The sequence below is a fragment of the Danio rerio genome, chromosome 4 (genome assembly GCF_052040795.2).
Source record: "Danio rerio strain M-AB ecotype USA chromosome 4, GRCz13ab, whole genome shotgun sequence".
In the NCBI taxonomy this organism is placed as follows: domain Eukaryota; kingdom Metazoa; phylum Chordata; class Actinopteri; order Cypriniformes; family Danionidae; genus Danio; species Danio rerio.
In genome coordinates, this window is record NC_141024.2 from 77,882,819 (window position 1) to 77,903,280 (window position 20,462).

The 20,462-nt window shown below is 37.5% G+C and overlaps 2 protein-coding genes and 2 non-coding genes across 7 annotated transcripts in view; 3 read left to right on the forward strand and 1 right to left on the reverse strand.

Annotated features, from left to right (window-relative positions):
* Nucleotides 1-20,462, forward strand: part of znf1086 (zinc finger protein 1086) — an 893,143-nt gene that overhangs the window by 582,504 nt on the left and 290,177 nt on the right. The gene's annotated exons all lie outside the window — the stretch shown is intronic.
* The window catches only part of si:dkey-220a11.5, a 765,979-nt gene that overhangs the window by 174,735 nt on the left and 570,782 nt on the right, over nt 1-20,462 (forward strand). The window lies entirely within an intron of this gene.
* LOC141381820 (uncharacterized) lies at nt 510-8,661 on the forward strand. Of its 2 annotated transcripts, XM_087248917.1 has the most exons (4): nt 510-645; nt 917-1,095; nt 1,827-1,976; nt 6,271-8,661. In XM_087248917.1, exons 3-4 carry the CDS (start codon nt 1,892-1,894, stop codon nt 7,221-7,223), a joined length of 1,038 nt encoding a protein of 345 aa, XP_087105043.1. In that variant the 5' UTR covers nt 510-645; nt 917-1,095; nt 1,827-1,891; the 3' UTR covers nt 7,224-8,661. The 2 variants fall into 2 exon arrangements, with proteins under 2 accessions (XP_087105043.1, XP_087105044.1); XM_087248918.2 differs by lacking the exon at nt 917-1,095.
* trnat-cgu (transfer RNA threonine (anticodon CGU)) lies at nt 20,347-20,420 on the reverse strand. The gene has a single exon. It is a non-coding gene; the product is annotated as a tRNA-Thr (tRNA).

A 20,462-nucleotide genomic window follows, 5' to 3' on the forward strand; every position in this document is an offset into this window, starting at 1 on the left:
ATGATATATCACAGTATAATAGTATCACTTACATAACTACTATATAAGTGAATGTAGTTGTGTGTGTTGAGACATCAGTGCGGTTTAAGTCTTCAATGCTCATTTGCATCTTTAAACAAAAAACAGCTTGAAAAAAAACTATTAAAATGTGTTTCAAATCAAAATACCTCAACATAGGTGTATCAGCATTAACTACAAAATGCAGCAGCAAAAATAAAAAAAGCTTCCATCAATAGTCCTATAAAACAATAGCAACAAAACAAATGATGATGGCTAAAGTCAACTTATTTTCCCAATACATCATTATTTCTCTGTAAAACTGGTTTGTAAAGCTGCTGAACTTCCCATCCCCCACTGTATGTGTCTTGAGTCTTCACTGCTCCCCACTGCTCATTTGCATCTTTATACCAGCTTTAATGGGGGCCAATTGAGTCTAATCCAATCACGTTCCAGATCCTGTAGCTCAACAGGGTTGTATCTATATATTCTGGGTTCCTAACAGAAACTTCATTGGCTTATTTTGCTAAGTAAAGAGAACAACTTTTGAGGACAAACTACAATTGGGATTATTACCAACAACAACCTACAAAGAAAAACCCACTGAGGTCATTTTTTCATCCCACTTCTTTATTGAAGACTGGAAAGGTAAGTTGCACATTCTGAATTTACACTCAAATAATATCTGAATGCTAAAATTATAAAATGTAAAATCTAAATATGCGTGGATGCATTGTTCAACGTTGTATTACGTTCTTCAGTCATTTTTAAAAGATTTTTTACAACTATTTATTTATTTTTTGTTTGTTTGTTTATTTGGTTATAAATAATGCTTGACAGTCCACTGACAAATGGACTGTAGCCCAAATAAGCCTCCACTTTCACTTTCACTTTCCAATTCATGTCATTCTATATAAAGGTAGGAACCTGGCAGGCAATTTTGGAGAATTTGATGTTTCCCCATTCAAACATACTAAGAGGTGGCAACATCAGTGAATGCAAGTGAATGTGGGTTAAAGCTATGGATGAAGAAATGCAATCGTTTAAAGAAAATGCAACCTCTTACCAACCTACCTGAAGGCAAAGATCCAGTGGGGGGTAAATCCTTTTTTTCAATTAACATAGTGATGGTCTTACAAATACAAATCAGTAAGCAAATAAAGTATAAAGTGGAAAACAAGGAAGCAATGTATCTATAAGTCATCACTAAGAGTAAGTGGGAAAAAAAGTAAGTAGTTGTGTGATATAAAGCTGCGCCACTCCCGCGCTGTGATTCAACTGGAAGAGGTTTGTTTTGAAGCTTTTACACAGATGTAAACCAACTGATTAAAATTTCAGGTTGTTCATTTATTGCTAGTTGTACCTGCTGTTGACAATATTATTTTAACCCTTTATACAACAAAGTACTATTTTACTCACAATAAGGTCTATTGTTTAAATAAGATAGGTTAAACTATATTTGTCCACAAGAGTAAATTCTTGTCTTGTGCAAAAAAGTGCTACAAAGTTGCTGTAAGCAGACAATAAAATAAATAAAGCAAACAAAACGTTTAAGAACATATCTGAATAAAGCAACAGTAATGGGTGTAATAAGTGTTAATGAATGTTTAATTTATTTAATAGCATGATGTCATTCTATTCGAAGTATACATCCTTATATATAAGAAATGTAGTTACGTTACTAGTTTTAATCAGCTCATTTGTGGCTAGTGTTTCTTGCTCAGACTTACCTGATTTGTTTTTGTTAATTACTCTTATATAAAGAAACTGTTCAAACAAGTGTTAAAGATAAGTTTGTTTCTGTTCATTGTTTTGTTCATTTTAAACAGGATAAAGTGACCAAACACAGAGAAAAACTCCTGCTGAAGCGACTGATCTCCACACTGTTATAAAGATGGCGTTTATTAAAGAGGAGAGTGAAGATGTGAAGATTGAAGAAACATTCACAGTCAAACAGGAAGATCTGCAGGAACTAACAGGTTGGTTTTCATTCTCAAAGACCAACTCAGTCATTTTGATCCTCATTCAGATATATTTTAATAATAAGAATACTAAATTAATCCATCTTGCAGCCCTGAGTGTTCGCCTAGTTCTCCTAAATGCACATAAGCACTCATTGAAAGACAGGAATGAACGTTGATCACAATTCCCCTTTTTTTAATAAACTTTTTTTATGGTTTTAAAGTTGTTTCTAGTAGTTGTTACTAGTTCTCACAGATGGTAACTGAGTTAGAATGACATCATAATTATATTAACTAATTGCCAGGGCATTTCCCTATTTAAAACCTGCTGGGTCTTAAAATGTCTTAAATTTCAAAATCTAAAATTTTAGGCCTTAAAAAGTATTAAATTTACTGAAATGTTGTGAGGTCTTAAATCTTTTTTTAAACAAGTCTTTATTTTTCTTTGTTCATGTTTTGTTACCCAATCTGGCCAAAACCCATACAATCACTAACAATCCATCTTAATAAAACTTTAAACTTTTTATTAAAAAAGGTCATTTTAACTCTATTTATCATAATGCTTTAATTATTTTCCTTACAATAACATTTGTTTAAACGTGCTCCATGTGTTTACTGCTGAGGACATCGACCTGGACAGATTGTTGTGCATAGATTTAGTTTATTATAGTTTTTTAAAAAATTTGTTCATTTGTTTTTTACTTTAAAGAAAGTTTATTTTGGAAAAAAGTGTGTGGATACAAGTAGAGCTCTCTTGTTTTTACACAATATTTAAGATCTTTTGCTAAGAAAACTCTAAAATAATTTAATATTATTATTCCATTATTATTTTATTATTAAATGTGTTAAATTATAATATTTTTTGATAGGACAAATAAAAATCTTTTTCATCTGGGGCATTTGAAAAATTTCTTAGTCTAAAATTTCATTCATAAGGGTCTTAAAAATGTCTTAAAACATCTTAAATTTAACTTGGTGAAACCTGCAGAAACCCTGATTTAAAATATGTCAGAAAACGTGGATTCCCCTAATTTAAAATATGCTGAATGAAATGGAGACTAAAATAATTAATTATTATAAAACATTGTACAGTATTCTAAACTATATGTTGTGGGATGACATGAGACAAAACAAACAAACTATAGTGGAACAATAACGTTTAGCATTGCACTGACTACAACTGGCCAACAAACTAGTGTAAAAATATATTTTGCTGCTTAAGAAATGAAGAAAATCAGCATGCTGATGATATGCAAACATTTGAGTGAGAAGTTCTTCAGTATTAACCATATTCTTCATGTACCAGCAGGCGGCGCCATTAGAATCTTTTTGCTTGAGACTTTTTTTTAAATAATTAATTTTTAGATCTTAAAAGTGTTATGCTGCTTAGGCATGGGACGATACCCCTTTTTAAGGTATACCACCTCAACGTTTTTCAAATGTCTCATGGCTTCAAACGTCACCACGTGTTCATTGTGTGTCGGCATTATCCTCTTAGGTGAAAGTCATTTATTAAGTACAAAAATTATTTATGTAGCTTCTTCTACCATTGTGAATTCTGTTTTTACTGTTGATATTTGGCGCCAGTTAATCAGGAAGTGACCATTTTTTTCTCTTTGATTGGTTGGATGGAAACGCTGCTTTATTCGCATATCTTTTATGCGATATTCCAGTTTTGCAAATAAATTTAATTTGCATTTTGGATGGAAACACAGCTATTGCTTACATTTCAGTCACACAAAGAACAAAGTCACTTACGAGACTGGCTTGTCCTTCTTTAGTGAATAATAAGCTTAATTTCACAGACCTTTGACAGGGACATGTACTGTAACTAGATTCATGGGATTATTACTCGTTCTAAAAACTATGTTTTAGTACTGCTTACATTCTTATTATTTAAATGTTTTCATTTATTTTTCAATAGTCTTCAATTTTTCCACAACACACATATTGAACAAAAAAATTTACATGGTACATAGATACAGAAATACTCACACCCAATAAAGAAAAAGGGAGAAAGAGAAAAAAAAATAAGTCAAATAAATAATAAATAAAATAGATAAAACAAATTAAGAAATTTGGGATAAACTCTCACTTACGATATAATAACCCCTGAGCGTTCAATGTAGGATAGGAAAGGCTGCCAAACCTCATAAAACTTTTTAGCAGAGCCTCGGATGGTGTACTTAAGGTCCCCGAGTAAAAGATGTGAAAATTCTAATATCCCATGTTTGTGGCATGGCAGGTTTGTTTGTTTTTTCCACCTGAGAAGAATCAGGCATCTGGCCAATAAAGAAGAATAGGCAAGGATTTCTGTGATTAGGCTGACAGGTACATTTCTTCAGGCACTGTACCAAAAATGGGATGCTGAATCTATAAGAGAGGGAGGGAATAACAGATTTAACAAAACAGGAGCAGAAGGCAATACTTGTTTATTATTAAAGTGAAATCTTAATTGTGACCATGTTCTGAGTGATCCATTAATAACTGGGTTAGTCATAGAATATTGTTTACTCACTGGAATGAAAGCACAAAGTAGTGAATGTAAAGACACTGGATTAGACGTGTGCTGTTCCATCAGTAACCAAAGTGGGGCCTCTTCATTACAGATGTTGGAAAACCAGAACAGTGTTTCTATAGCCAGTTTGTGTAAATTGGCCGTGCAATAACAGGGTATATGCCTAAGCATGCTAATTGGGCTTTAAATTTGCCAGTAACCTGGGTTAAATGCTTCTGGTGAACTGTATGCCAATGCAAAAATCTGCACGTTTAAGGTCTGTTTTCTTTAGAAATCAGCAATCTCCACTGCCCAAGTGATATCCGATATAAAGTGGGTCTCAGATTGTACAAGAAGCACTGCATTACATTACGTTTTTCCCTGCCATGTCTTTATAAAATGAGCATTTATTTTTACCCCGGTATATTAAATTGAGCTTCTGCACTAGCCTGCTGATTCTGGCCAGCCGGCCACCCCTGCTCTACTCATTTCACACTGCAACCGTTCAGTCAACTTTTCTTTCTCAAGCACACCACATAATGCTGCCCTCTTCAACTCTCCTCCTCTTCCTTTATACTCTCACTAATTTCCTTTGCCATCCCATGGGTGAAGACCAATTAAACAATGTTGATGTTGTAAACTTCTAGGAGCCCCAAAAACTGGGGGGTACATTCGGTTGTCTTCAAAGCAGAATCCTTTTAACATGAAGAACTCAACGTGGCGTCATCAAAAGCAAACTCTAAACTGCACAGCAAACACTACATTTATACATTTTACAGCATGTAGGTTGGGTCAGATGCAAATGAAGTGTTAAACTGCTTTTTCAGTCCTGGTCTCATCATGTTCTGGAGACAGAAACCACCTAACCAGTTGACCGAAAAAAGAAAACAAGTTACACAGCCGCGCTGTGAAACTAACACTTTGCATTACTTTTAAATATAAATTTAAATTACCACACTGTCGTCACAGAAAACACCAACAATCATAAATGCATGATTATATGCTGTCATGGCTTTGCAATGAAAACAATGTTTTTATAATAGAGGCCAATGGAGAAAAAACAGACATGAATATAACGAAAAAAGTAAATTTGCCCAGTGTATTGAGTTTTTTTTTTATAAGCATTTACCCAGAATATGTCAAAATAAGATGTTCCCAAATATCAGTTAATTTGCTGAAACAGAGAAAGTTTTGGTCAAACTAAGCCTCAAAATCACCCCAGAATTGATGATAAAGACCCAACAGCACACAATGTGAAAGGTGCACATTCTAGCCTTTATGCAGATGCTCTACAGATGTAGATGTAATCGGTACATGTCTGCGAGGCAAATATTCAGCTGTTTGTTTAGCTTTTACCTCAGAACTTTTTTTCTGATGCATTTACCAGTCAGGTACAGAATGAACAAGTATTTCCTGTCTGCTTTACAAATTTTAGGAAAAAAAAAATCTTATTATGAATATATACAAATAAATATAGGCCATTTACATCTTTCAAATCTGTGTCTTATCAATATGACCAAAATGACTTTTATAATCAATTATGTAAGGAACTCTGAAAACTGGGCTGACACGGTTTCAATTTACTATAACTTCTATGTTAAGTGGCTTTGACACAATATACATTGTAAAAGCACTAGATAAATAAAGATTAATTGAATCTGCTAAATCTGTACAGGTTGATGGACCAAACATAAAATGATCTGATTTATTTACATTTAATGTGCATCAAAATTACAGTGTGTAGCCAATGTTTCCAGTGTCTTTTCACTTTTCAGCTTTTGATGAGTTTTTAAGACTTAATGTTTGTTTTTTCAGACCTAATTAAAGAGAATGAGGGGAGTAAAGAGGAGGAACATCATGTCAAAATTGAGGAAAAAACTAATTTACAGACTGATGTTATTTTGAAAAGGAGAGACAAGAATCGTTTCACCTGCACCTGCCCTCAGTGTGGAAAGAGTTTGGCAAGCAAAAGCAAACTTAAGATTCACATGATGATCCACACTGGAGAGAAACCATTCACATGCACTCAGTGTGGGAAGAGTTTCAACCAATCATCATCCTTTATTCAACACACGAGGATCCACACTGGAGAGAAACCATTCACATGCACTCAGTGTGGGAAGAGTTTTAACTGCTCATCACACCTTAATGACCACATGATGATCCACACTGGAGAGAAACCATTCGCATGCACTCAGTGTGGAAAGAGTTTCCGCCAATCATCATCCCTTAATCAACACACTAGGATCCACACTGGAGAGAGACCATTCACATGCACTCAGTGTGGGAGGAGTTTTAAATGCTCATCACACCTTAACCACCACACGATGATCCACACTGGAGAGAAACCATTTACATGCACTCAGTGTGGGAAGAGTTTCCGCCAATCATCATCCTTTAATAAACACATGAGGATCCACACTGGAGAGAAACCATTCACATGCACTCAGTGTGGGAAGAGTTTTAACTGCTCATCACAAATTAATGAACACATGAGGATCCACACTGGAAAGAAACCATTCACATGCACTCAGTGTGGGAAAAGTTTCAGTCAGTCATCATACCTAAATAGACACACAAGGATCCACACTGGAGAGAAGCCATTCACATGTACACTGTGTGGGAAAAGTTTTAACCGCTCATCACACCTTAATAAACACATGAGGATCCACACTGGAGAGAAACCATTCACATGCACTCAGTGTGGGAAGAGTTTCTGCCAAACATCATCCCTTAATAAACACATAAGGATCCACACTGGAGAGTAACCATTCACGTGCACTCAGTGTGGAAAGAGTTGCAGCGAATCAACATCCCTTAATCTACACATGATGCACCACACTGGAGAGAAACCATTCACTTGCACTTAAGCCGTGGTCACACTGGACTTTTCTCTCCATAGACTTCCATCAAGTGTGCCGCAAGCCTGCGTTTGAGTGAAGGTCTTGGCCGTTAGATCGCCCCCTGGGGGCTGGCTGCAGTACAAGTCAAAAAGCCCGCCTCCTCCGTGTCAATGACTCGAGACTTGAGCCCAAATAAAAAAATTAATTACACTTGCAAAAAAATTTCCTGAAAGATAGTTCTGGTCGATTAAGGCACTGGTCATTGTGCTGAAATAGGTGCAGATCCTCATTTTTGTAAACAGTTTGTTTTTAGCTGTAATTTAATGCTGGGCGTGTCATCGTGATTGACAGCTGTGATTGACAGCTTCTCAAAGCAGACCGTCTGAGCTTCGGCAGGAGACTGAAATGTTATTATTCGATTTCTGTGTTATTTTACCATGCCAAAATGAGTTCAGCAGTAAACTATAGTTTCTGACATACATGATCCTGGTGGAACACTGTTTATTAGCTAAGGTCAGGGCTTTTTTTCGGGCTTTATTAGTTTGCTTATACACGCCTAGCCACCCAGATAGCAAAATACACTCCGGCCAGTTCCGGCTAGATTCTCGCCTGCCGGAGACTTACCCCTCAGACTGACTACTTCTGCTGGACCTACTCCGGATGCCTGGACTCACTGCCCGATTCCAGCCCGAGTCAATCGAGCCAGATGCGGCGGCCGAGCGAGCCGGTGCTGCCGCATGCAAGCCGGAATCAGCCCGCAACGCCGCGAGTAGGTTATGCGCTGCGGCCCGGAGCTGGCGCGATTGAATCTTCATTATAAAAAACCCTCACCTTTGTTAACATTATTACATCCATTTGTGTTGATATGACAGCAAACGCAGGCTACTATGTAAACGCAAAGTGTATCACTGAGTTTAACCTTTGAATAAAGATGCAAACAGCATACATAGCAATTATTTAAATAAAGGACAAAATAAAAACCTGTATTGATTGCACAAGTATTAAATAATAATACAATTGAATACATTTTGTAGTGCACAAGAATTAAGAAATATAAAAATGACAATAAAACTGCACAAAAAAATAAACTAATAATAAACAAATAAACAAACAATTCAAGCGAAAATCAATAAACAATATACTAGCGATTTTGCAGCACATTGTATTAATAGTGCAAAGTTTTTTTTGCACAAACTGACAAATTGCAGTGTTGGGATGTGTAAATATCCTGTTGATATTTGGAAATATTGCTGTATTTATCTTCTAAACGCATGATTGTTCCCGCATGGTAAATCATTATGGTGTGTAGGCTATATTTTGGGTTCTGTTGATGGCTAATTAAAAACAAAAACCTTTCTAAAAATGTACGTGTTGTTTATATGTTATTGTTCAAATTTTATAGAATATACATATTTTAGAATATATTATTTGTTCTGATATTCAGGCTAGAGTGTATAAAATATCATTTATTTCTGCAGTCCAGCATGTGTTGCTTTTATTAAAGTATAACAGCTTAAATCACACTGTTTTTAAACCGTATATTATTCTGTGTTTTTAAATGTAAGTGCTTTTGTTTACATCAGCGAGCCTTTGTTATAGTGCAGATCAGGAGGTGTCAAGTGAGAAGTTCGGGGGGCGTGGTTGATTTTACATAAAGCGTTTGGTTGGAAGCTCGACTCCGCTCATTTTCGCGGCTCCTCCTCTGGCTCCATTAGACAGTCCTTCTGCGCATGTCCAGGCTCCAATTTCAGCAGTCTTTTGCGACAGTTTGTGCCCGTCAAGCAGGCGTTTTGCCCTCAAGGCGTTCAATAGGAAAAGGGGCTGTCGAGTCGTCCATATTTTTTACAGTCATTGACTTCCATTAATACACATGCAAATGCATTAGAACGGAAACGCAAGTTTATGCGTGAAGTTTCACAGTTCACTGCCTTGCTAAGTTCAAGCTTGGTGAACTCTGACCTTGAAAATTACATCACTTGACTGTGTGAGACCCACACTGGAGAGTAACCATTCACATGCACTCTGTGTGGGAAGAGTTTCAATCAATCAGCAAACCTTAATGAACACGTAAATGTAAATGTGTCACATTTGCCGTAAACACAATGATGGCAGCTGAGAGAAGAACAGTTTCATAAGCATCTGGCAAACAGCACCTCTGCTGCTTAAAATCTCTTTGCAAGTGATTGTACAGGTGTGGATACAACTGTAGTCCAATCTCCAGTGTATTCATGTAGCTAGTGTTGTTTTAGATGTTGTTCTCTGTCTGACAAGACCCCTGCGGGGGTCGGCGCCCGGGGAACAGGGCTAGTTGGCCGACTCTGGGAAAAAGGGGATTTTGACGGTGAAGATTCCTGTTAGAGGGAGACGGGACAAGTTAGGTGCTCAAGGAACGGCTCAGCGGAGCGACTGCTGTTGCAGTGGTAGTCAGCGTTGGAGCGCTATGAATGCTAAATATTGTCAGTAGTGATCTGTAGAGATGAAGTAAAAGAGGGGCTCAGCTAGAGTGCCACTGCAGCCGTGCTATTGGTGAATGTAACTTGGTGGGGAGTCTCTGCTGTTGCAAAGGTGCAGTGGCACTCAGTATTGCATATTTATGCATGTTCCCATAAGAATGTAAAATCCTGTCGTTAGTGATATGTAGATGTGAGAGTGAATAAGGGGTCAGCTAGAGCATCGCTGCAGTTGCGCTAAAGTGGAGCGTGGCTCAGCTTAGCGTCTCTGCTGCTGCAGAGGTTCAGTGGGTCAGTATGGAGGCAATGTGTTCTCCTGTATAAGCATATACTGCTCTATTTATGCAGTGGAGTGTGATGATAGTGGTATTGGAAGTGTAAGTGTATACGAGCTTGTTTAGATCGTTGCTGCCACAGCAATTGAAACTTGGGCGACCCCGAAATGGGTCAGAGCTGTGGTAAACAAGAGTGAATGGAAGTATAGGACAATTAGAGGGAAAAATTAAATGAAGAAATGTGGGGAAGAGGCCTAGACATGCATTGGGGTGTACCCTTGTGTAAATGATCTGTTTGCTTTATAAAGAGAGTTTCTTCATCCATGCACAGTTAGATCAGCTATGATGAGGTGGAATATGGGATTGAAATTTTGATGTTAGTTTAGAACATCTCAAAAACCAAAAAGTGTAGTGTGAATATGGCATTAAGGGTATGGGCTGTATGAGTGAAAATGTATCTTTGCTAAGGGTTGAATGAGGGCAGTTATCTGGAGCCGGTAGTCATGCGCTCTAAAATGAGAAAATAAGAGAGAATCAAAAATTAAATATTTACAGCATAGTATATATACAGCAGACATCATTAATTGTTTTAGCTGATTTTCATGCAAGGTCTCTTTATAAGTGCATGGGCAACTGTGAATAGAAGCGCCTTTGTTAATGCATGTTACAATAACTATAATATCTTGATGTGCAAGGGTTGTTGAAGTGGGCATTCGACCCCCTGCAGGGTGGCAAATGGATGGAAGGCTGAGGATATGGGGCGTGTCTTGGCTGGTGGTCCTAGAAATACCTCTTGGAGAGCAGGTGAGATGACAGTGGAGGGGAGTTTAAACCCCTTAGTGGTATAGAAGTTTCTTTAAAAGCAAATGTACCTAACACAGTCAATGTATGAAAAGTTACTCCATTGACTCTCATTGAAATTTGCTCTTCCGGTTTGTACCAGTCAAGCAGGAAATTGCTTCTTTGCCTTTTCACATCTCACTGACTTCCCATTATAAACTTTTCTATGACACTCGTGTGTATTGATATACGAGTCACTATTGACATGTTATAAAAGAGCTTCAATGCTTAATGTGATATATGTATTTCAGTAGCTGGGTAATACTCTTTTCATTTTAATTTTTTTTTATTTAAATGTAAATATATCAACTCCCAACATCAAACTTGAAAAATAATGTTACCACTTTGTAGGAACTGTGTGAATGTAATGTTTAACATTAGCTTTTATTAAATCCATGATCAATAACATTACATATGGAATCTTAACATGATTGAAAAATCTTGAGTGTATCTGGCCCGATTTATTCACAAAAGCTGCGTCCCAAATGGCACACTATACACTATGCACTCATGCACTATGTACTTATGCACTTACACACTCAACAGGGTAGTATATGTATGTAGTGTCGTCCCAAATGGCACACTAATGTTTTTTTACTAAGCGGAAATTCAAACCGTTTCCCTGATGACGTTTGTTGTTTGCCAAATCATTGAAGTAAACGGCCAAATTATCAAATAATACCTGCTGTGAGTGTTGCCGCATTCACCATCGGGATGCGCTATAATCACTCTCGTAGAAGAATTTTGCTTTCACCATCCAAAATAAATAAAGTTATTCAACATGTGCGTTCGATAGCTCCGCCCCTTCCGCTACGTAAGCAAACCTGCGGTCGTTGAGTGCGTGAAGTGTCCATCATTACACACTTCATTTTACCGGCTGAATGAGTGCATCATCCGGGTAATTAAAGTGCACTTATTATTTTTAGAGTTTTCCGTGTGAACGCACTACTTACACTATTTATACTACAAAATGGCGTAGAATAGTGCATAAGTATGCGATTTGGGACGCAGCGAAAGTCTTTGCACTCAGTCGATTCATGAAACTATCAAGAGAGAAGGCGGGACCATCACAGGTTTGGAAAGCTCATTGGATGGTGGTACTTCACCTTTCAGCTATTGGCTCCTTGGAGTACCAGTCAGAGTTCAGAGTGCAAAAGGTTGGCGGCCATTTTGTAGACCAAAATAGCTACGGTGTTTATGCCTGAAAGACTGGCTCCACGTGCTCCAGCAGCAGGTTTGGGTGATAACAGTGCACCCTTCCATAAATGTTTATCAACGTTTGGATATGTTGTAGACTAATATTTGTGGATTAGATTGCCTTGTAATTTGCATTTGAACTACTTTAGCTGTCTGAATGTTATGGATTTGTTAACAGCCAGGAGGCTGAGAGGTGAGTTCTTTGTTGAAATCATTCCATTCACGCTGGTCTCGTCTTTCAAAACCTTTATGAAATGTTTAGTCTTTGTTGGAGTGTTGTTATCTAGCGAGGTATGTCTGTTATCGAAAGTGGACCCCTATTAGATCAGTGAGAGTTCGGCTTCATTGCAGTGGCTTGGATTGCCGGCGTCTTGAGTTTAGTTGGAGTTGTGGCTTGCGTTGTATGGGGCAGTTGGAGTAATCTGATTGGATTATTACTGATTACAGATGAGTGGCCAGTTGTGCTAAATCATATCACGTGCTCCTCTCGAAATTAGTTTATGAAACTTCATGTGTTGCAGCTTTTATTAGTAAAGTTTCTTTACTTTTGGGTTCAAGATTCTTTCTAGTTTACTATATTTACTATTTTGAGTAAAATAAAAACTTGATAAATATTTTATGATTTGGGAACATTTTTTTACATTATTAATACACTGTGATGTTCCCAAGACTCTAGATTGGAGTCTAAATTATAGAGGTAAAGTTGGTTTTATATTCGCACATTCAGACTTTCCCCTTAATAATATAATTTCATAAAAGTATTATTTGCAAACTCTAAATAGCGACATCATATTATCAGCCAATGACTATCAAAGTACAACATTGTTCACAGTCAAATAAACAGTGTTAATGTTGTTTAGAAGTCACACTTGCATTCTAATTATGATTGAATATTCAAAGTAACAAGGTAAACAACATAGAGACCTATAAATGAACAAATGTGTGAATATAAAACCAACTTTACCTCTATGTCTAGGTGCCTGTGTAGCAGTCGATTCTGTTCCCTTCTGGAATTCCAGTTCCCCCTCTACGAAGCGTATCCGCTAACAGCGTATGCGGACACACCCAAACACAACTGGATGTACGGAAAGCGAAAAGGGACAAAAGTGTTGGCAATGCTTTGTATGTCTTGCAATGTCAAAGTAGCGCAATAAAATCAATCTTACACTTCCATTACATATTACCTGTGGTTCTTGTTTGCATTTTTAGCTTTTTTTTTAATGTCTTAGTTTATGCACCCTAATTTAATATTGCATGTAGGCCTACAGTTATGTTAGTCCTCTAGACACATGTGTCCCAGTATGTGCCCCAGTGTTTGTGTGCGTGCGCGCGCGTACATACATACTCTCTGACTCAAACAACAATAATGGATCCAAAAATGTATGAACAAATTATGAACTATAAACAGCAAGGCACATACCCTGTTGGTATAAAGAAGGAGCAAAAATATATTATACGCAGGCGTTCTTCCAACTTCCAAATTGATGGTAAGCAAAGTACTTTTGAGTTAAGATTTTAAAATATTTATTCATAAAAGAATTAAATAACAATAATGCTGTTTGAATAGATGGAAAACTTTACCACCTTTCAAAAAAAAAATGGCGTGGAGTTAAAAAAACAAGTGGTTGTTGGGGAAAATGAAGCAAATGAAATTTTTCAAGATTTTCATGCAAGCTCCCATGGAGCACACTGTGGAACGGAGAAAACAAAACTTGCCATTTCAGCCCGATTTTACTGGCCTGGAATGGGGGTGGATATTGATAAATGGGTAAGATTTAAATAATTTCTTTCAAACTTGTTATGAGATCCTAATGGATTGTTTCTCATTTGCTTATTTCTGATTTTCAGGTTTTGCAGTGTGCTCAATGCCAGTTTAGTAGGCCATCCATAAAACAGGAGCCAAAGTATATTCCGATATGTGTATGTAAGCTTGTTCACATTTTCAAATACAAGGTGTCACAGCATTCACATTTATTTGTGCTGTTTTTCCTTCCTAAGGTGGATAGGCCACTAGAACTGTTGGGTATGGACCTGGTGGGCAAAGTGACCAAAACCGACAAGGGCAACGAATACATTTGTGTCATTGTCGATTATTACACCAAATGGTCAGAGGCGTATCCCATACCCAACAAATCAGCTGCAGTTGTTGCACGCTGTATCATTAACTTTTTTTATAGGTTTGGGGCACCAAAGAGGATCCTAACCGACCAAGGCAGAGAGTTTGTGAACCAGGTTTGCAACTTATCAAATTACATTCAGAAAATAAGAATAAATGTTTTGTGCAAATCAGAATTATACAAACCTTACATACGTTTTGCAAATAGATCAACAAAGACCTCTGTGACTTCCTCGGTGTGGAACGAAGCCTCTGTGCCCCATACCATCCACAAACTAACGGCCTTGTGGAAAAACTAAATGGGACCATCCAGAAGTAAGTTGGCATTATGGGAATGCAATATTGATGTAATATTGTACATCCTTGTAATTGTTTACTAATACCTTCCTGCTCCTTTTTATTACTCTAGAGCCTTGTGTAAACTTGTGGAGGAGCGACCTGAAAAATGGGATGAGTACCTAGATGCAGTGATGTTTGGTCTAAGAACTAAGCCACAGCTGACAACTAGGTACTCCCCATTTTTCCTGATGTTCGGCTTTGAGGCCCGATACCCTTCAGAGGTGCCTGAGACATTTGAGGTATATGTTTAGTCTTTTATTTGGTTTAAATGACAAAGTGAAATCATTTCTAAGTGCTATATTTCCTAAAAGGTTAACAGCACAGTGGAAAATATATTAACTGAGGACACCGTGTCAGGGGCCATTTCTCTAAAAGAGAAAATTGACCACATGGTAAAGGAAAATGTAAAAAAAAAACAGGAGCGCAGACAGAAAGTGCAAAATCAAGCACAGTTCTCTGTTGGTCAAAAGGTCCTACGGAAAAACACAAGGTCCCAGCAGAGAAAAGGTGGCAAGCTTGAGCGGAGCTGGCTAGGACCTTTTGAAATCATCCAACTCAAAGAAAAAAGTGCTGATCTGAGGGATGAGAAAGGTCACATTTACCCAAAAATAAGCACAGACCACCTTAAGTTATTTAAAGTAGATGGACCTCATGTACCCCACAGGATCCTTGCTGCACAACAAAATCAAAGACCTGACCAGCATCCTTCACCTACACCTTTAGACCTCACCATCACAAAACTGCAGCCCCAACCATCACCGCCATCCTCACCAAATGCACCACAACTTTCTCCCCGTGTCTTCCCCAAGTCTTCCTCTTCCCTGTCTCCACTGAACTTAACTGTCAGTCTCTCCTCTCCTCCATCCCACACCACTACAGTGGAAGTGCTTGCACAGGCTGACTCCAAGGATGCAAAACATGGCTGTAAGTGCCATACTATAGAATCAAATGCTGTAATAAAAGCAAAAATATTTTTCAGGTGTGAAACTATATTTTTTAAAGTGCTGCTTTTTATTTGTTTATAGACCTCAAAAGTGCTTGGAAAGGCAATGAAAGCCATGTATTGCTGTCCAAAGTGGGACCATATAAATTATTTTATTCTGACATTTCAAGGCTCAGACCTGGCATGGAGTTGGAGAGTGAGGTAAAGATAAAAAAATTGTCACGTCAATCTTTTATGTAATGTTCTATTAATGTTTTATTATTTTTTTTTATTGTTTGACAAGGTAATAAATGCTTATCTTACCTTGAAAGTGAAGGAGCACAATGAAAAATCTAAGCGTAAAGCCTATGCTTTTAACACATTTACAATGTCTGAGCTGTGGAAAGGAAAACCTCAGCGATTCAAGGTGTGTGTTTTTTTTTTTTTTTTTGTGTGTGTGTTTTTATTAATAAATATTTTAGTTTTTATTCTTTCTGACCATGTGTAAAATTTAATAACAAAATGGATCTTGCATGCTTTTAGCAAGTTGTGTAATTATATATAGTTATATAGTTGTCTAATATTGTGTTCATTTATATTTAGGTGGACCCAGCAAAATATGATGTGTTGTTGGGTATTGTCAATGAATGTCACCACTGGTTTTTGATGGTAAATGCTTCTGATTTGAAAACGGACTCTTCTTGAAACTTTCCCTATTCTCAAGTTTTTTTATTTTTATTTTTTGTTAAATCTAGGCTATATACCCAGCCCAAAGGAAAGCTATTCTTCTTGATTCTCTTGGAGAGACTGAGGTGAAGAAAAAGAAGTGTTTGGAAACGACAAGGTATTATAATTCGGCATAATCTGATATTGGAAGTTAACTGACAGACAGACAGAAAAAAAAAAAAAAAAAAACCTTTTGCAGCGCAATTATGAAGAAACTTCCAGTTTCACATTGGGTGTGTGAAACACTGCCTCACCCACATCAAAAAGATGGAACATCATGTGGTGTGTTTGCGTTGAAGGTATGTGTCATTGACCATATGAAATATTAATAAAATTTGGATTGTTTATTTATATTTGTTTTTGTCCAGTTTGCAGAATACATCCTTAAAGAGAAGGAAATTGACTTCTGCAGTGCACCACAAGAAGTGAAACGACTCCGATTAGAGATTGCATCAACACTTCTTGACCAATCTGGTATGTTTTTATTCGTGTTTAACTTAATTTTCAGTGCGTTTATGCATTTTCAGAACTTACTTAAAATTCACAAAAGAAATTTAAACAGCTCATTTTATCTCATAGATGATCTTAGTGACCTGTGTCACTTTTGTTGGGAGGCAGAGACATTTGATGAATCTGAGAATTTTCTCTGGGTAACAACATTTGTCTTTTTTTTTTTTTTTAAATGCATTGTAAGCAAGTTTTATTTATTTATTTTTTAATCATAGCATATGATTGAATAACACGAACATTTTGCTTACAACGTTGCTTCCCTTTTTATTATGAGGCAGATGTATTATTAATACCCCCTCTCTATTTTTAGATTTCCTGTGACCAATGTGGGCGATGGTTCCACGTGGCCTGCGTTAATAATCCAGCAACAGAAGCAGACTACAAATGCTTTTCCTGTAAATAAAAAAATGAAATGTAAAAACGTTTATTTTCTTGTTTATCTCTTTGGAAATTGCTATGGTATACCTGCTATAAATTTGTCTCTAAAATGTAAAGCTGTGTATGGCAAACATGCTGTCTAAAATAAAATTCCGCTTAAGGAATAAGGAAAAACTTCCTAGATTACGTTGAGAAACTTAATTTTCAGGTTCGCGAAAAATACGAACTTTAAGAACCACTCTGCTTCCCGTACATCCAGTTGTGCTTCACGGGTACGTTGTTTGCGATCATACGTATGGTGCCTCGGCAACAACGCAAACCATGTAGTTTAATTGCGTAAAGGGGAACAGACATTCCGAGGGGAACAGAATCGACTGCTACACCTGCATTACTCCTCACGGGGGAAAATAAAAGTTGTTGTGCTAGCTACCCCAGGACACTGTGGCTACTAAGGAGTCCTCATGTCAAGACCTGCCATCTCATTGACTCTTTAACCTTATGGTTTTCTTTTGCATTACTTCTATCTTGTAATTAAAGTGTTGTTGTGATTAGATCCTAAGTTCTTTATCTTCATTAATATTCCTCAACATTTTTGCTTGCTTTGATTGATTGCTTTTGTAATGGCCTCAAAAGGATTATAAATGTTTAATTTTATTTTTAATGCCTTTATTTTATTTGTGGGTTATATATAAATCTGAATAAGTTGGAGAGAGCAGCGTACAGGGATGCATGCATGCACCAATGAGGGCGCTGTGAGAAAAGAGACATTGTGTGTTCATAAGAGAAGAAGAGTCAGATAAGTGATTCAGTCTGTAAGTGAACCGTTCTTGTAAATGAATTGTTGTTGTTCAGTCCCGAATCGTCACAGAAAAAAAGACCGGAGCAAATAAATCTACAGAAAATCAAAAGACTGTCCTATTCATTGTTCAAGGGGGCAACACTTTATAAGTTACATTTTATAATAAATATTTTGCATTCAGGCTATTTTGTTGGTTCATCTCTCTTTTATGTTACGACTTATATGAGCAGGTCATAACACTTTGTAAAATGTTTCTAGTTGTATCTGAGATATTGTCCTTTCAGTCATGATCATAGGTAAGAGTAGGAACCTAGATTGAGCGGTAAATTGAGAACACTGCCTTTCGTCTTAGTTCCTTCACTACAATTGACAATCACATCAACTGCATTACTGCGGCCGCTGCACTGATCCATCTTTTAATCTCACATTCCATTCCTCATGAAAAACACAAATACTTGAACTCCATGTGGGGTAAGGACTCTCCTCCAAACTGGAGATGGCCTCCTTTTTCTAGTCAAGCTCCTGAGAGGTGTTGTTTCTTTTCCTTCCTTGTCACACTCAGCAGCAAATTGTCCCTCTGCATGCTGAAGGTCCATGTCCTGTGAAGCCAATAGGACAACATTATCTGCAAATGACCGAGACCGTCCTAGCCTGCATCTAAAATTCTGTCAGTAAAAGTTATTATATTGTTGAGATAAGCCTAAAAAGACACATTTACAAAATAAAATGAACAAAAAAAATGGATGGATAGGGATTGTAGTTGTGGAAGAGGAAGCAGGATGGCTTTTTTATCCTTAAACCAAGATAGATCTTCTTCGGAGGGATGGACCAGTGCGCGAGATGTCTCAGACTGAAGGCGTTATTGTTCCAGAAAAATAAATTGATTAAATTATCAAACTGTTTTAAATATTGTAAAGAATTATTTACAGGGATATACTGAAGCAGAGAAATAACTTTAGGAAGGCAATTCATTTTGAGTATGATAGTTTGCTATTTTGAGTACCGCAGAGCAGTGGTTCTCACTCCATGGTCTGGTGCTTGTGCAAAATGAGTTGACAACCTGTGAAAATCAGTAAATATTAAGTTTAAGAGCAATTTATTTAAAAACAAGGAAAGGAAAGTGTTAAGTGTTTCAGGACATAAGAACAAGTAATAAAATAGGCTATAGTCTATATTTCGCCCTTAGGAAGCCCAGCTTTGGCCAGACCAGGCCCTGGAAGTGACAGTGGAAACGCGACACTTTTTGCTCACTTTTGGCACGATAGTGGAAAAGCAGATAATGGTTCTGGTGAATCTCAAAAACTGGTCAGTTTTTGTTGGCTTGTCACTGGGTTACCCCATCCAATGGCAACACAGTAGTTCTCACTGTAGTGGGCAGATTCTTGAAGGCAGCTCACTTTATTCCCCTCCACAAATTACCTTTATCGAGGAAGAAAGCAGCCATTTTTTTGGACCACGTCTTTCGTATTTATGGCCTCCTAGTTGACATGGTTTTAGACAGGGGTCCCCATTTTGTGTCTAAGTTTTGGGCAGAATTGTGCTGACAACTGAGGGCGACTCCTAGCCTTTCTCACGAGTACCACCCACAGACCAATGGCCAGGCCGTGCAAGCTAATTTGTGGCTGGAGAGGGTCCTGCGTTGCGTCGCATGCAGGGAACCCTCATCTTGAAGTTCCAGATTAACCATGAGTTCTCCCTTCCTATCTTATCTATGGGCTTGTCTCCCTTTCAGTGCTACTTAGGCTACCAGCCCCCTCTGTAGACTGATTTCAAGAGGCTGCCATTTTAAAAGTGAAATCGAGGCTACGTTGGAAAAAAACAGAAGTATTGTATGGAGTCACACAGCAACATTATGTACCTGGGTGTACAGCTTAATCTCAGTCCCCGTCCCCACTGTGTTTACCTGGTGCCATGAACTAAATTCTAGGAGGCCACTTAAGCATATTACTCTTAAAGAGATTGTAATTTTGTTTGATGCCTAATCTGTTATTAATTGTTGGAATTAAACTGAACTAAATTATATTAAAGTGATGTTTACACTATCTGCATTTTGAAATCGTGGCAACAGCTGGATGTTTGTAATCCACAGCACGTTGTTGCAATGTTTACAATGCTGCTCCTATACTTCCATAGTTTTTCCCACCACAGCCTAGCTTTCATTCTATAAAATGGTGGCCATGTGAAATCTCCTGTTTACTAGACAGGCGCTTTGACCAACTAAGCCACAGCGCCAAACGACCTTGACAGGGGCTAATTGTTTAATTCTTAAAAAGAAAAAAAAAGTAGCACTGCATGTGTGAATGTCTGGACTTGAAATATTAAAGTCCAATTGGTTAGGCATTACCACACTATGCTATATAAAGCCATCGTCCAAAGCCCTCTTGAACGAGCAGCGTTCTTACGGATTTGAGTTTTGTTAAGAAACCGACTGCTAAACATCCCGCTGCGTAAACACTTGTTACTCTTAACAAAAAGCAACTCTGGCACCTGTAGATTAGGCACTGCTGGGATTTGAACCCAGGATCTCCTGTTTACGAGACAGGCGCTTTGACCAACTAAGCCACAGCACCAACGCTGAATAGGAGGCAAGACGTTTTTGCACACAGAGACTA

Excerpts from the sequence above, each read along its gene's own strand:
- LOC141381820 (XM_087248917.1), top strand. The coding sequence starts at position 1,892 with ATGGCGTTTATTAAAGAGGAGAGTGAAGATGTGAAGATTGAAGAAACA. Across the intron at positions 1,977-6,270 it reads AGATCTGCAGGAACTAACAG|ACCTAATTAAAGAGAATGAG; the intron begins GTTGGTTTTCAT and ends TTGTTTTTTCAG.